Source organism: Anabrus simplex, chromosome 1 (assembly GCF_040414725.1).
Source record: "Anabrus simplex isolate iqAnaSimp1 chromosome 1, ASM4041472v1, whole genome shotgun sequence".
Classification (NCBI taxonomy): domain Eukaryota; kingdom Metazoa; phylum Arthropoda; class Insecta; order Orthoptera; family Tettigoniidae; genus Anabrus; species Anabrus simplex.
Window position 1 is genome coordinate 1273110570 of NC_090265.1, and position 16860 is coordinate 1273127429.

Genomic DNA, 16860 nt, shown 5'->3' on the forward strand with positions numbered 1-16860 from the left:
TTCTGTAAATGAGGGTGAACATGCATATACTTCCGTATGTTGATCTACATTTATTATTTAAGTCGATTTGTAGCGATCTAGAAAAGGGTGTGCCTTACATTGTAATTAATACTTTACAAGTCAATAGTGACTCTCAGCAGGAGGGCGTCTGCTGTTGTAATCAGTACTCCCCACATCGACTTTAACTAGCAATAGGAATGGGGTAGTTCCCCAACGCCTGTGTACTAGTGTAATGTATAATTCCCTTCTTAATTTGACTAGCAGAAGGCAAGGGAGCGTGCATTTTTTTAAAAACTCTTTTACCTGATTCTCTTTATCATTAGGTATAGGTGCCCCCGATTATATACAAATTTACCCATCAAAATGTGACTGACGTTACGCATAGTGAATTGCGGCAGACAAATGGACCTGTCGTTATCATCACAACTCTGCAACTCGCACTTTACATTGGAAACAACGTCTGCGGACCTCCTTATGCATTTTCTAGGATAACGCCAAGAGACATGCAAGTTTTATTCACTTCATGTACAGCAATTTACTTCGATATCCGTATACATTGTAGAATACCGTAGCGAAGCACGGGTACATTTGCTAGTTAGTATATATAGAATATAAACTTCCACAATAACAAATAAATGAAAACAAAATTAAGACTAAATAGTGTAGGCCTACAGTATATCATAATAGTAGATCTCAGGTCGTTCCAGATGTTTCGGTTATTCAGATCCTGTGGTAGGCCTTAGAGCATACACATCCACGAAACAAAAAAGATAATGAAAATACATTTTTTTTCACAATCTGATTTACAACGCACGGACACAGATGTCTTATGGTGGCAATGGGATAGAAAAGGGCCAGGGGTGGGGAAGAAGCGACCATGGCCTTAATTAAGGCACGGTCCCAACATTTTCCTGGGGTGTGAAAATGGGTAACCAGGGAAAGCCACTTTCGAAGTTGCCGACTGCAAGCTCACAGCTGCGCACCTCTAACTGCGTGGCCAACTTGCTCGGTAGGAAATATATAATTTCTTTTTATGTAATATTCTGCTTCTTAATCTGTTTACCCTCCAGGGTCGGTTTTTCCCTCGGACTCAGCGAGGGATCCCACCTATACCGCCTCAACGGCAGTGTCCTGGAGTTTCAGACTTTGGGTCGGGGGATACAACTGGGGAGAATGACCAGTACCTCGCCCAGGCGGCCTCACCTCCTATGCTGAATAGGAGCCTTGTGGAGAGATGGGAAGATTGGATGGGATAGGCAAGGAAGAGAGAAGGAAGCGGCCGTGGCCTTAAGTGAGGTACCATCCCGGCATTTGCCTGGAGGAGAAGTGGGAAACCACGGAAAACCACTTCCAGGATGGCTGAGGTGGGAATCGAACCTACCTCTACTCAGTTGACCTCCCGAGGCTGAGTGGACCCCGTTCCAGCCCTCATACCACTTTTCAAATTTCGTGGCAGAGCCGGGAATCGAGCCCGGACCTCCAGGGGTGGCAGCTAATCACGCTAACCACTACACCACAGAGGCGGACTATAAGTAATATTAAATAAGAAATAGATGATAGAGGAAAAGGAAGGGAACAACCTTATGCATGTTATAAGTATTTTGCTACTTTTTTTAACGTCGCACTCACTCATTGAAGGTGTTTCTCGACGGAAGGATGGGAAAGGGCTAGGATAGGGAAGGTAGCGGCCATGGCCTTAAGGTACAACCCCAGCAATTACCTGGTGTGAAAATGGGAAATTACGAGAAACCATCTTTAGGGCTGCCGATGTTGGGATTCGAGCAACACACTATCTCCCGAATGCTATCCTATAAGTAACAGATCACAATTACAATATGGATACTACATATAAATAATACATACTAATGATTGAACGTTGAGCCCTCGGTTCGAAATCTTGTTGAATCATCAACAGCTTTATCATCAACCGTCACAGAAGTTTATAGGCGACTGAATAAGGAGTAGTAGGAAAATGAGTACTGAGGTAGTTTCTCGTTGATATCATTATGAAGCTAGAAGGTAAACGCTGGGGTTGTACCTTAAGGCCATGGCCGCTACCTTCCCTATCCTACCCCTGTACCATCCTTCTACGTATCTGTCCACCAAGCCCATTGAAAAATCTACGAACGACACTTCCACACCATTTGTAAATGGGATTAGCTGGATGAGGAATGGCGTTAGTAACACCACTCATAACTTAGTCACTTTCATATTGTCAAAGCCAAGGATGAGACTGAAACAGACCTTTAACAGTAACAAACATGGCCTAGTTCGGAAGAGACACTGCACCGCATACATTATATCTTACCAGAGATGGATCTGCCGGCCCCGTGGTGTAGGGTTAGCGTGCCTGCCTCTTACCCGGAGGCCCCGGGTTCGATTCCCGGTCAGATCAGCGATTTTTACCTGGACCTGAGGGCTGGTTCGAGGTCCACTCAGCCTAGGTGATTATAATTGAGAAGCTATCTGACGGTGAGGTAGCGGCCCCGGTCTAGAAAGCCAGGAATAACGGCCGGGAGGATTCGTCGTGCTGACCACACGACACCTCGTAATCTGCAGGCCTTCGGGCTGGGCAGCGGTCACTTGGTATGCCAAAGCCCTTCAAGGGCTGTAGTGCCATGGGGGGTTTTAGAGATGGATCTGGTCTTAATGACTTTAGTTCGTCGCCATAAGACCTATCTGTGTTGGTGCGACGTAAAGCAATTAGCAAAAAAAAAAAAAGACTTTAGCATAAATATCTCACATTCTGCTTCGTGCTCTGGCAAACTGTATGTAACATTAGGCTATATGTTTCTAACAGAATAATATTTTTCTTGCAGGTCTGTACTCCCGTGAGATCTCCGACTATGAGGTGGTTACTCCCCGCAAAGTGTCGGCGGACGGTAAGTTCGTATCGCATGATGTGACCCACCATCATTCGCGGGCCAAGCGCAGCATTGCAGACTCACCAGAAGTGCACTACCAGTTACCCGTGGCGGGTGAAGAACTTCATCTACAGCTGTGGCCCAGTCACAGGTTTCTAGCACCGGGGTTGACAGTGGAACGACGTCGAAACGGCACGACAGTCTCTCGTACCCCAGTCGACCTCACATCAACAGGGTGCCACTATCATGGCTCAGTTCGTGGACAGCCTGGTTCTTTGGTCTCACTTTCAGCTTGTGACGGCCTGGTAAGTTATTGTTTACTTTCATTTTCTGATTAATCTCGCAGTTTAACATCGACGTAAGTGAATGATCACTTCTGCGGTATTTTGATATTTGCGGTTAATTTGATTCCGAGATCTTTCTGGACACGCGGGATTAGCCTTCCATTGGTATACGAATGTGAGCCATAAACAAGGAATTGAAAGTTACTTGAAAGTGGGAAAACCTGGAAATAATATTTCGAGCTTCCATTTGGATAGGAATGTGAACGATAAATAAGGAATAGAGCGAGATGAAAGTGGTGAAACCTGGAATAATATTTTGAACTGTGGACGATGCAGCCTTTACATCATTTTTTCAACTGCGATAAACCAAGAGTCTGTGACCACCGTACTTGCACAAGCTAAATGAATAAACGCGGCATCTATTATACTTTTATTAAATAAATATTGTCGAGTCCATATGAATAATTATTTCTGTTCACCGGGCGAGTTGGCCGTGCGCGTAGAGGCGCGCGGCTGTGAGCTTGCATCCGGGAGATAGTAGGTTCGAATCCCACTATCGGCAGCCCTGAAGATGGTTTTCCGTGGTTTCCCATTTTCACACCAGGCAAATGCTGGGGCTGTACCTTAATTAAGGCCACGGCCGCTTCCTTCCAACTCCTAGGCCTTTCCTATCCCATCGTCGCCATAAGACCTATCTGTGTCGGTGCGACGTAAAGCCCCTAGCAAAAAAACATATTTCTGTTCATGTCGCTCATGTTCATTAAATCTCATAATGAACAGCTAACAGTATAATGATGGCAGCATAAATTTTACGTGCTTTTAGGCCAAATGTCCTGTTAGCTGCTGATACTGCAAGGTGTCAGAAGTTAGTCCCGAAGTTCCTTAAAGTATCAGAAGCCAACGACACGCAGTTTGCACATTTAAATGCGTTAAAATTCAACCGACATCAGTATCGCGGCCAATGTTCAGTTCTTCGCAAGGAATTCGTGTGGTTCGAATTCACATAAAATTGAAGGTCCTCTGGCTGTGTTCACGGTAAGAACAGTACAAGTACAGGTCTCCTATTTTAACATAGGATCTGTATAATAGTATGTCCGCGTATCGATGTATATCGGTGAAGGTAAGATATCGATATGATTGGGGCTAGGGATATTTTAGACATGCGATACAGGCAGTTATGTGCTGATAATAGAAGACGTCTGGGAGGGACTTTCTGACGTGGGACTTGCATCCTTGTATGCCGGAATGTTAGGGCTTAGGTGCATTTTACAAAATAATACTTAAAGTTATGTGTCTATAATAGAACACGTTTGAGAGGAGCACATTAGGCACAGGATACATGTTCTTGAGTGTTTGTATTACTACACATCTGGAAATAACGAGCAACCTTGTAGTTTTGCGTGACTATTGACTACGGAGCCTATAGTTTGCCGTGGATTTCGAAGCACAAGAATGTAACATTTCTTTTCAAAAATCCCGCATGGATTTTCCGGGACTCGCACAGCGGCCGCCTTGGTGAAAAGCTCACGCCGGTGTCGCTCGTCTATCACGCCCCTAGATTTTGATATTTGATTAAGATAGATGTCCTGCGACATTCAAATATGTACTATCTCTGCATTCACTGGAGAGAGTGCATTGAAGGAATATGCACTATGAACAGCTGATACCAAGGACGGCATTCTCCAAACCGTGTAACCTCCGAGATATGGTCGGTCTACTGTCGGACGTAAGTTCGGATTTCACGCAAAGGAACCGCTGATAATACTTCATAGACTGAGATATGAGCACTTCTGCACTGTGAGGCGTGGATGGGATATTGAAGTGCGTAATAGATAACGGTTCCAAAATTAGACTAAGACCCATGTCTTGACTCGAAAGCTATAATTGGTATTTCGTTCCCGTTGCTGATGATAATTCCTTTTTAAGTTAACTTGGCCGAAGTAATCAGTTCGTGTTTGTTCCGGTTGAAATGTGTGTTCCTTGATACGATTGACCGTCAGCTGACTGGCGTCATAATCCAGCCAGTTGAGAGCTATATTTGGTCAGGCCTTAGATGTAATAGTAAAAATGACCCTGTGGCTATGATAATAATTTCGTGTGGCTATTTCTAGCCGAGTGCAGCCCTTGTAAGGCAGACCCTCCGATGAGGGTGGGCGGCATCTGCCATGTGTAGGTAACTGCGTGTTATTGTGATGGAGGATAGTGTTATGTGTGGTGTGTGAGTTGCAGGGATGTTGGGGACAGCACAAACACCCAGCCCCCGGGCCACTGGAATTAACCAATTACGGTTAAAATCCCCGACCCGGCCGGGAATCGAACCCGGGACCCTCTGAACCGAAGGCCAGTACGCTGACCATTCAGCCAACGAGTCGGACTGTGGCTATGATAAAGTTTGCTTAATGAATTTCGTCAACATAGAACGAAACCGCTACGTTATATTTATACATTATCTGTTTGTTTGCCTTTTGGAATCAACTGGGATATACAGCAGATTATCCATGTTGTGGAACGGGTAAAATAGGGACGAAAAATATATCGTATCCTCGTCCCGTAGGAGTGCAACTCTTCTCACGCACACCCCCAATGGAGGTAAGCTGCATGTACCTTCTCAACCACATACCAGTCTTCTTCTCATTCTTAATTCTCTGGCAGTACCGGGAAGTGAATCTAGGCCTCCCAGGACGGAAGCTAATACTACTAACCATTACGCTACGGAGACGGACATATGTCGACTGGAATAAGTAATACACCAGGGACATTTTTTTTAAAAAACGAAGCCAGTACTGCCTCTATGGTGTAGTGGTTAGTGTGATTAGCTGCCACCCCCGGAGGCCCGGGTTCGATTCCGGCTCTGCCATGAAATTTGAAAAGTGGTACGAGGGCTGGAACGGGGTCTACTCAGCCTCGGGAGGTCAACTGAGCAGACGTGGGTTCGATTCCCACCTCAGCCATCCTCGAAGTGGTTTTCCGTGGTTTCCCACTTCTCCTCTAGGCAAATGCCGGGATGGTACCTAACTTAAGGCCACGGCCGCTTCCTTCCCTCTTCCTTGCCTATCCCTTCCAATCTTCCCATCCCCCCGCAAGGTCCCTGTTCAGCATAGCACGTCAGGCCGCCTGGGCGAGGTACTGGTCTCCTCCCCAGTTGTATCCCCGAACTAGAGTCTGAAGCTCCAGGGCACTGCCCTTGAGGCGGTAGAGGTGGGATCCCTCGCTGAGTCCGAGGGAAAAACCGAACCTGGAGGGTAAGCAGATTAAGAAAGAAAGAAAGGAAGCCAGTGTTTTTCAGTTAATAACTTATAACTTACCCGTTTTTTTTTAGTCTGTCCAAACGCGAAATATAGCACAACACTCTAACATATTAGAAAAAAATAAACAATGCCCATGTGACACATCAACATCTTCAGGCAGTCTGGGTAACAGTCGTCTTGCAAGGCCGAGGCAATTAATGGACTGTATGTCACCCTTGTATTAATTAATTATTTTCTTTTTTCTTCCTTTCATTCTTTACCTCTTGAATATATATATCATTTGTGCGCCAGACTCTGTGGAGTAGTGGTTAGTGTGATGAGCTGCCACCCCAGGAGGCACGGATTCGATCTCCGGCTCTTCCACGAAATTAGAGGAGTTGTACGAGGACTGGAATGGGCTCCACTGAGCCTCGGCAGATCACCTAAGTAGACGGGATTCGATCCCTACCTCAGCCATCCTCGAAGTCGTTTTCTGTGGCTTTCCTCTTCTTCTCCAGACAAATGCCGGGATGGTACCTAACTTAAGGCCAAGGCCGCTTCCTTCCCTCTGTCTTGTCTATCTTCCTTGCCTATATCTTCCAATCTCCCCATCCCCCCTCAAGGCCTCATTTCAGCATAATAGGTGAGGCCGCCTGGGCAAGGTACTGATCCTCCTCCCGGGTTGTATCCCCGACCAAATGTCTCACGCTCCAGGACGCTGCCCTTGAGGTAGTAGAGGTGGGATTCCTCGCTGAGTCCGGAAAATCCAACCCTGGAGTGTAAATAGATTAAGCAAAGAAGCAAACAAAGTCATCTCCGTACAGGCCATGGAGGCCACTGGAGTGGTGGAAGGTAAAGGCTTCCACTATTCGTAACCTCGGCACTTGATGGGGTAGAGTGGTGAGCTCTACGCCCGGCCGCCTGTGCCCTCAGGAATCAACCTGGTACTCGTTTTTTGGTGTAGGTTGAGTGAACCTTAGGCCCATGTGCACCTCCTGAAGTGGAAATCTTATTTCTTAAACTTTTCGACTTCCTGACGGGGAATCGAACCCATGTCCTTCCGGGTGAACCGAGCACGCCTTTACCGCCTCGTCCAGGCAGCCCTGTAAAGAGATTAAATAAATAATAAATAATTTACTATTTTCTTTACGTCGCACTGGCACCGATAAGTATTTTGGCGACTGTGAAATAGGAAAGGGCTGGGATTAGGAAGAAAGCGCGGTCTCATTGTGAAAATTGGAAAACGCGAAAAACCATATTCAGTGGGGTTCGAATCCACTCTCTCCCGAATGCAAGTTGATAACTACGTGACTCTAATCGCGCAGCCACTTGCCCGGTCCGATTATTTTAAGTAATAATAATAATGTTGTTTGCTTTACGTCCCACTAACTACTCTTTTACGGTTTTCGGAGACGCCGATGTGCCGGAATTTAGTCCCGCAGGAGTTATTTTACGTGCCAGTAAATCTACCGACACGAGGCTGACGTATTTGAGCACCTTCAAATACCACCGGACTGAGCCAGGATCGAACCTGCCATGTTGGGGTCAGAAGGCCAACGCCTCAACCGTCTGAGCCACTCAGCCCGGCATTTTAAGAAATGGGGACGAGGGTAGCTCGTTCTTATACCCTGCACTTACTCCACAATTGCTTCACTTGAGTATTCTCCATGACCTTAATGCCAATTTTATTGGGGTCAGCGCTTGATGGAGATGGCCCAGTTTTATGGCCGGATGCCCTTCCTGACGGCAGCCCTGAGTGGAAGAATCTATTCGCTATTGCGTATTTCTTTAGTGGTAAGTAGTGTGTTGTGTATATATGAAAATAAGTGTATTGAGACGGATACAAACACATAGTCCTCGAACGAGAGAAATTAACTATACTCTGTTAAAAATCCTCGGCCTGGCTCGGAAAGGAACCCGGAGCTCTCTGAACTAAAGAACAAGGCAAGGAGCTGGACTATTACTACACTTGAGTATTTTTTAATATATCTTTCAGTGAGTCATTCTTGTTTCGTGGGTTTTCAACAATGTGTACTACAACCCTGCGTATTTAATGGGTGTAATGTCTATATGGTAACGTGTAACTGGGTAATAGATGGCCAGCACTATGTGTTAAGCACCATCCCGCCATTCCCTGGATTCGAAATCAGGGTAACATTTCAACTCACTTCTTTCAGTTGTATTGCTGATGTTGAGTGCCCTCTATTGTACAGCCTCAAACAAGTGCTAATTTCGGGCACATCCAGGATTCGATCCCCTGCCAACGGGATGGGAAGCTACTTAGCATAAACCTCTATAGCGTCTGCTATATTTACATTTAAGTGGACACATATGCACATATTCCCAAGGCTGCTCTCCAACTGGTCGCCAAAGGTTAGCTCGTTATGGTAACGTTGGCATAACAGTACTTAGCCTACCGGAATAGAACCATATTAATGTGAATTTCTTGCAGCTACCTAGCCTAGCTATTGACATTTGACATTGTTGCAATATTGCTTCTATCCACAGCCTCACCCGTCTTCACAGATCACTGCCTTTTATTCTCTATAAAAATATACCTACACCACTCGGAACGATGGGCCCCTTGAAGATTGACACCTGCTAAGAATCTTTATTCCTGAGTAAATGTTGGTGAACAGAAAAGCTGAAGACAGCCGTACAGAAAAGTTTTCTATTCCTGTGCACCGCACAAATAAAGTTAACAGATCATTATTGTGGTGACTGGTGCCAGATTATGCAATTCCCATCTAGTTCAGGTTAGACACACCAGCTCATTATCAAAATGTATGGTGGTCTGCCGAGACTACCTGCTGAGGACAGCTGGTTGAGTGGTTGTAGTTTGAATGAATGTGTGCTACAGGTTTAGTTGATTTTTCTAGTGGTTTAACGTCGCGCTAACACATCGAAGGTTTTCGACGACGCAAGGTTGTGAAAGGAAATGGACGTGGGCTTAATTAAGATACAGCCCCAGCATTTTCGTGGCATGAAAATGGGAAAATAAACAAAACAATCTGCAAAGCTACCGACGGTGATATTCGAACCCACCATCTCTCGAATGCAAGCTCACATTTGCGCATTTGCGCGCGGCCAACGCGCAGGCCTATATATAGTTCTTATTTTTAATTAGTTATTAGGAATTCTTACGATTGTGCACTGATACTTCCACTTAAGTATTTTGTATACTTTTTATTTACAATTCACTATTTTATTATACTTTTGTGCTTGCTCCTAAAGAATATTTTATTTTTTCTGTAATTTAAATTTTCCTTGCAATTTGATTTACGTTACACTGACACCGATAGGTCATATGGCGACGATGCGATAGGAGAGGGCTAAGAGTAGAAAGGAAGCGACCATGGCCTTAAGGCCTGGTATGAAAATGGGAAACCACGAAAACCATATTCAGGACTGCCAACAGTGGAGTTCGAACTTACTATGTCCCGAATGCAAGCCTATAGCTACGTGACCCAAACCATGCGGCCACTTCTCGCTAATTTTAAGTTTTAAATGTAATTAATGATAATTAATCATGTTACTGGTTTTCCGTCCCTTTAACTATCCCTTATGGTTTTCGGAGACTCCGAGGTGCAAGAATATTGTGCCGTAGGAGTTATAACAACACGAGGCTGACGTATTTAAGCACAATTAAATATTATAAGACTGAGTCACGATCGAATATCTGCCAAGATCGGCTCAGAAGGCCAGCACTCTACGTCTGAGCACTCATCCGGGCTTTAAATTTAACTTAAAATGTATCAGTTTTTAATACTGATTCATTTTGTTAATTATTTTGTTAAATTCAGTTTTACTTCTATTAATTATTTTTTTTATTAATTTGGTATGTACTATGAGATTGTAAACATAATGTAATTAAGTATGTAAGACAGGCCAAGATCCCTAACGTCACCATTGGACAAGGTACTTAAAAAATTAATTAAATAGTAACCGGTACACATGCGGGATCAACCTTCCGTAACACTGCTGTACAGGATAGTTAAGAGCAGTTCCATGGCAAACCGTTAAGTGTTACGAAGGAAATGCTAATGCACATGCAGTTGTTGTTTGTGTCATCAGTTCTTAGACTCGTTTGATGCAGTTCTGCATGCCACTCTGTCCTGTGCTAAACTTTTCATTTCTACGAAACTGCTGCATCCTACATCTCCTCTAATATGCCTGTCATATTTATACCTTGGTTTACCCCTACCGTTCTTACCACGTACACTTTCCCCAAAGCCCAACTTCACAAGTCCTGGATGTCTTAAGATGTGTCCTATCATTCTATATCTTCTTCTCGTCAAATGTATCCAAATCGATCTCCTCTCACCAATTCGATTCAGTATCTATTCATTCGCGATTCGATCAATACATCTGACCTTAAGCATTCTTCTGTAACACCACATTTAAAAACCTTCTTTTCTCTTTCTTTCTGAGCTAGTTATCATCCGTGTTTCACTTCCATACAATGCCACGCTCCACACGAAAGTCTTCAAAAACATCTTCCCAATTCCTATGTCACTGTTCGAAGTGAGCAAGTTTCTTTCCTTAAGAAAGCTCTTCCTTGCTTGTGCTAGTCTGCATTTTATGTCCTCCATACTTCCGCCGTAGTTAGTTATTTTACTATCCAAGTAACAATGCTCATCTACTTCCTTGAAGACTTCATTTCCTAATCTAATGTTTCCTTCATCACCTGACTTCATTCGACTGCACTCCAATACTTTCGTTTTGGACTTATATATTTTCAAAATGTACTCGTTACCCAAGACTCTGTCCATACCATTCAGCAATTTTTCCAGATCTTCTACAGTCTCGGAAAAAATAACAATATCATTAGCAAATCTCAGGGTTTTTGATTTCCTCTCCTTGGATTGTGATTCCCTACCCACATTCATCTTTGATTTCCTTTACTGCCTGTTCTATATAAACATAAAAAGGAGTGGGGGGGAACTGCAACCTTGCCTCACCCCTTTCACTTTTATACCGATTGTAGATAATTTTTCGTTCTCTATGTCTGATCCCGATCACCTTCAGAGTCTCGAATATCTTGGTCCAATCAACATTATCAAACGCCTTTTCTATATCTACGAACGCCATGTACACGGGCGTGTCCTTCTTAATTCGATTCTAAAAGATCAGACATAAACTCAGGATTGCTTCACTCTAACTCCATTCCATTCTTCTGTAAATAATACGTGTTAAAATTTTGCAGGCATGAGACACTAAACTAATGGTGCGGTAGTTTTCACATTTGTCAGCACCGGCTTTCTTGGGAATAGGTATAACGGCATTCTTACGAAAATCGGATGGCATTTCTCCTGTCTCCTATATCTTACACGCAAAATGGAATAACCTCGCCATGCTGGTTTCTCCCAAGGAAGTCAGTAATTCAGAGGGAATGTTATATATTCCAGGTGCCTTCTTCCTATTTAGATAGGGGCCGATGACATCGAAGTTAGGCCCCTTTAAACAACGAGCGTCATCAGCATCATCATCATCACCTATTTAGATATGTTAAGGATCTTTCGAATTCTGACCTCAATATTGGGTCTCCCATTTCATCAGCATCAACAGCATCTTCTTGTTTCAGAGCCATATCATCTACGTTTTTACCTTGTTACAACTGTTGGATATGTTCCTGCCAAATTTCTGCAATGTCTTCTTTCCCTAGAAGTGGTTTCCCATCGGAGCTCTTAATATGCATACACCTAGATTTCCTTTCTCCAAAGGTTTCTTGGATTTTCCTGTATGCAGCATCTACTTTCCTACGACCGTACAACCTTCAACTTGCACTTCTCCTTCAGCCATTCTTCCTTAGCTGTCCTGCATTTTCTCTCCACTTTATTAATTGCCTGCATTATTTTCTGACCTCTTCATTTTTTTTTTGCATTTTTGTACTTTCGTCGTTCATCAATGAGGTCCAGTATATCTTGAATTATTCATTGATTCTTAGTTGATCTTTTCTTTCTTCCGAGCATTTCCTCATCAGCCCTAGAGACGTCATTCTTCACGACTGTCCATTCTTCCTCTCTTGTGTTTCCTTCAGCCTTTTCACTTAGTCCTTGTGCAACAAGTTCCTTGAAACAGTCCCTCACACTCTTTTCATTAAACTTGTCTAGATCCCATCTTCTTGCATTCCTTCCTTTCTTCAATTTCTTCAACTTCAGATGGTATCTCATGACCAACAAGTTGTGGTCAGAGCCCACGTTTGCTCCTGGTAATGTTTTGCAATCCAACACCTGGTTTCTGAATCTCTGCCTAATCATAATGAAGTCTTTCAGTGTCTCCAGGTCTCATCCAAGTATACAGACGTCGTTTGTGGTGTTGGAACCAAGTATTAGCAAGGACTAAATTATGATCGGTGCAGAATTCAACCAGCCGACTTCCTCTTTCACTCCTTTGTCCCAGTTCGAATTCTCCTGCTGTATTACCTTCTCTTCCTTGGCCTACCACTGCATTCCAGTCTCCCACCACAATTAAATTCTCGTCACGTTTTATATATTGTATTAAATCTTCTCTCTCTTCATATATTCTTTCGATTTCTTCATTATCTGCTGAACTAGTGGACATAAACTTGCACTTTTGTGGTGAGCATTAGTTTGTGGTCTGTCTTGACAACAATAATCTTTTCCTATGCTGGCCGTAGTAGCTTAGCCGCTGTCCTATTTTCGTATCCATTATTAGGCCAACTCCTGTTTGATTTTGTGTTGATAATTCTGTAGTCGTCTGACCAAAATTTCTGCTCTTCCTGCCAATGTACTTCACTTATAACAACTGCATCTACCTTTAATCTATGCCTCTCCCTGTTCAGATTTTCTAACCTACAACAACGATTCAAACGTCTAACATTCGACGCTCCGACTCGCAGAATGTCAATATTCATCTTCCTGATGATTGCCCCCTCTCGTGTAGTCCCCACCCGGAGATCCGAATGGGGGACTATATTACCTCCGGAATATTTTAACCGGGAGGGAGCCATAATCAGTACGTAATTCATACAGAGAGAGAGAGAGAGAGCTGCATGTCCTCGGGAGTTAGTTATGGCTGTAGTTTCCCGTTGTTTTCAGCCGTGTAGCAGTATCAACAGAGCTAAGCCATGTTGAGTATTATTACAAGGCCATATCAGTCAATCATCTAGACTGCCGCCCTTTGCAACTTCCGAAAAGCTGCTACCCCCGTTTCGATGAACCATTCGTTAGTCTGGTCTCTCGACAGATACCCATCCGATATGGTTGCATCTGCGGCTCGGTTATCTGCTTCATTGGGACACGCAAACTTCTCCATCGCGGCAAAGTCACGTGCTTCGCAGGAGAGGGCACATGCATTATTTATAGGAAATGTTTCTGGCTTGACGGCTGAATGGTTAATGGGCTGGCCTTTGGTCCAGGACGTCCCGGGTTCAATTCCCGGCCGGGTCGGTGGACTTTTAACCTTCATTGGTTGATTCCGATGGGTCGGGGTCTGGGTGTGTGTTTTGTCTTCTTCATCAAAACCCATCATAGGTAGGGCCTGATCCTCACAGACGTGCAGACCACCTATACGGCGTCTACATGAGACCTGTACCAGGCCTCTTCGGAGAACACATTTGTTTTAAAATGAAATAGGGGATTTGAGTCTAATTCCTGCACTTTACCGATTAGGACAATACGTTGTCCATTAGTTTGGTTTATACCTGGATAAACATGCGGAAAAACACATAGAAACATATATTCCAAGAAAGCTGTTAGACTTCTGAGGAAAATTTATATCGACTTTCTTTGTGGGGAACTGAATTTTTATTACTCAGTAGGCTTCATTTAGACAGCGTATTATCGGGCGATTTGGCCTGGCGGTTAGGAGCGCGCAGCTGTCAGCTCGCGTCCAGGAGATAGTGAGTTCGAATCCCGTTGTCGGCAGCCCTGAAGATGGTTTTCCGTGGTTTCCCCATTTTCACACCAGGCAAATGCTGGGACTGTACCTTAATTAAGGCCACGGCCGCTTCCTTCCCACTCCTAGGCCTTTCCCGTCCCATCGTCGCCATAAGACCTATCTGTGTCGGTACGACGTAAAGCAAAATAGCAAAAAAAAAAAAAAAAAAAAAAAAAGACCGTATTCACTTTGAAGGGTCCCATGAGTACTTTTTCTCTCATTTGGTTCGGTTTTTCTTTTCTTTTTTGTTTTTGCTGTATCCCCCACCCCCACACAAGGCAATAGTGTGTGAAATTGAATCCAGATCCATCTAGTCATTCAGACGTGGTAGTTCCATAAGCATCCATACACATGTTCACATAATTAGCTTTTCAAGTAACCTATCAGTTTGAGATTTGAAAGGCCGCATGTTATGTTTCAATCCAATATTTCCCAATCAATACTGCTTGTATGTAGCAAACCTTTCTCCACGCCATGATTGTTAAACACACTGAATTCTTTTTACATGCAACGAGTATTTTATCTGAAAATAATTTCCCAACTCGTTAGCTGTTGAGGAACGTTTTTCTTCTCCAAGACTGCTGACATGCACTAATTAGCTTACCAGAGTGAATGATCGCTCTAATGGCAAACTCAAACGTTGGTGACCAGGGAACTACTTATCATGACAAGTATTTTCCTACTTACAAATCGCTAGACCTTTCAGTTCTGTTTCGGTCCTCCTACCAATCTTAAATATTTGTCTAAGCTGGGAACTGAGCCCAGAATTACAACTGGATCCCTTCTAATTTCCCATAGTGCATATCACATTAAAACAAGTGCCATATCCATGATCCTAAAAACTCCCTCCATGCATTTACGGTGGTGGAGATGGTGTTGGTGGTAATTATTGTTTAAAGATGTTGAAATATGAAAGTTCTCTTAGCAATAATCAGAGGAAAGAATTCAGGGGTCTAACCTTCTGAAAAATGATGGTGCCGGTAAAAGTAAGGAAGGACCATGAAACTGTAAGGGTAGAAAGAGGAAGAGATTTGAAGAAGGGAGATCGGATAAGAGAAATGGAAGCGAAGAGCTTGACACAAGTGAATGGAAACAATGCTGGACTCAGTGAGGGAACATAAGCCGCCAAAGCAGACTCCCGGGGATTACCCCTTTAAGTCGCCTCTTACTGCAGACACGGGATACTATGGATGTATTCCACCGCCTCCACCGACAGCGGGCCCCAGTTAAGGCAGTGTATTACTGATAAGACACGCTAAACTGGAGTATACGTGTGGTAGGGTGATCAGTTCCTTTCTGCTACTCCTACTGTCTACCCATCGAAGTGTTGACCACGCGTAGCGTTACTTCAGAGATCTCATGGAATTTGCTATATAAACCTGACCACACCGTTTACATGTCGAACTGAAAATTATGAACAACAATTAATACTGATTTGCTACTCACAGACACGTGTATTGTAGCCAATAAATATCAGTATTATTTTATCCTTCAGTATTGAAAGTTGTTCACCCATCATTTGACGTGTTTAAATTGTCTTGTCTCCGTTGCAGCCGATCTTGAAATGGTCGAGTGTTAGGGTTCTACTTCACCTGGTATATACACCCATCGCACTGGGAATCTTCACACTATCTGTCCCTTTCTCCTGCAACTTTACTGTGATTAATAACTTTACTCAGGCTGTCAACTACTGCAGTCACCTTACAGTATCCCCAAAAAACGGGATATATGTTTGGTAGCATTTGGAGGAAGTTCGTGCTCTTCTCATCTATGGCCTATATTATACATATATATATAATGCGAGTTTTGTGTCTACGTGATCAGAATTTAAGACGAATGGTATTTCTGTACCGGTCGCGTTCACAGTAACAAGGAAATACACTTGTTATTTTCCGTCATGTCTGTCTGTCTGTCTGTCTGTCTGTCTGTCTGTACGCGCATCACGAGAAAATGGCTGAAGGTAATTAAATGAAAATCGGTATGTAAAGTCGAGGAATGGGGCACTACAATCTAGCCTATAAATAATTATATTCATGCTGAGCGAAATGGTACTTTAGGGGAAGACATAGATTTTAATTCTCAAATATCTATGTTATTAGTGGTCCTATCGATAAATACTACATAACTTAAGTTATAATTAAATTTCTGATCATTTATGTCTTATACATTTTTAATAAAATGATAATGTTATAGGGCTTTACGTCCCAGTAACTACTTTTACGGTTTTCGGAGATGCCGAGGTGCCGGAATTTATTCCCACAGGAGTTGTTTTACGTGCCAGTAAATCTGCCGACACGAGGCTGCCGTATTTGAGCACCTTCAAATACCACCGGACTGAGCCAGGATCGAACCTGCCAAGTTGGGATCAGAAGGCCAGCGCCTCAACCGTCTGAGCCACTCAGCCCGTCTTATACATGTTTACCGAACCGGCTATGATAGCAGAGATATTAATGAATTTCGATTTTTGTTGCTAAGTTCATATCAACTTCGAACCACGAGAAAAGGTTTGAACAGAATTAAATAAAAATCGGTATGTAAAGTCAGAGTTTCTAGGCTATAAATACTTTTCACGCTGACTGAAAT

General features: G+C 43.5%; 1 protein-coding gene across 1 annotated transcript in view; it reads left to right on the forward strand.

Moving 5' to 3' along the window:
- Positions 1-16860, forward strand: part of LOC136858267 (A disintegrin and metalloproteinase with thrombospondin motifs 7) — an 852495-nt gene that overhangs the window by 441244 nt on the left and 394391 nt on the right. The window contains exon 2 of the mRNA XM_067137673.2: positions 2820-3169. Coding sequence (XP_066993774.2) covers positions 2820-3169 — 350 coding nt within the window. The remainder of the gene's footprint in view (positions 1-2819; positions 3170-16860) is intronic.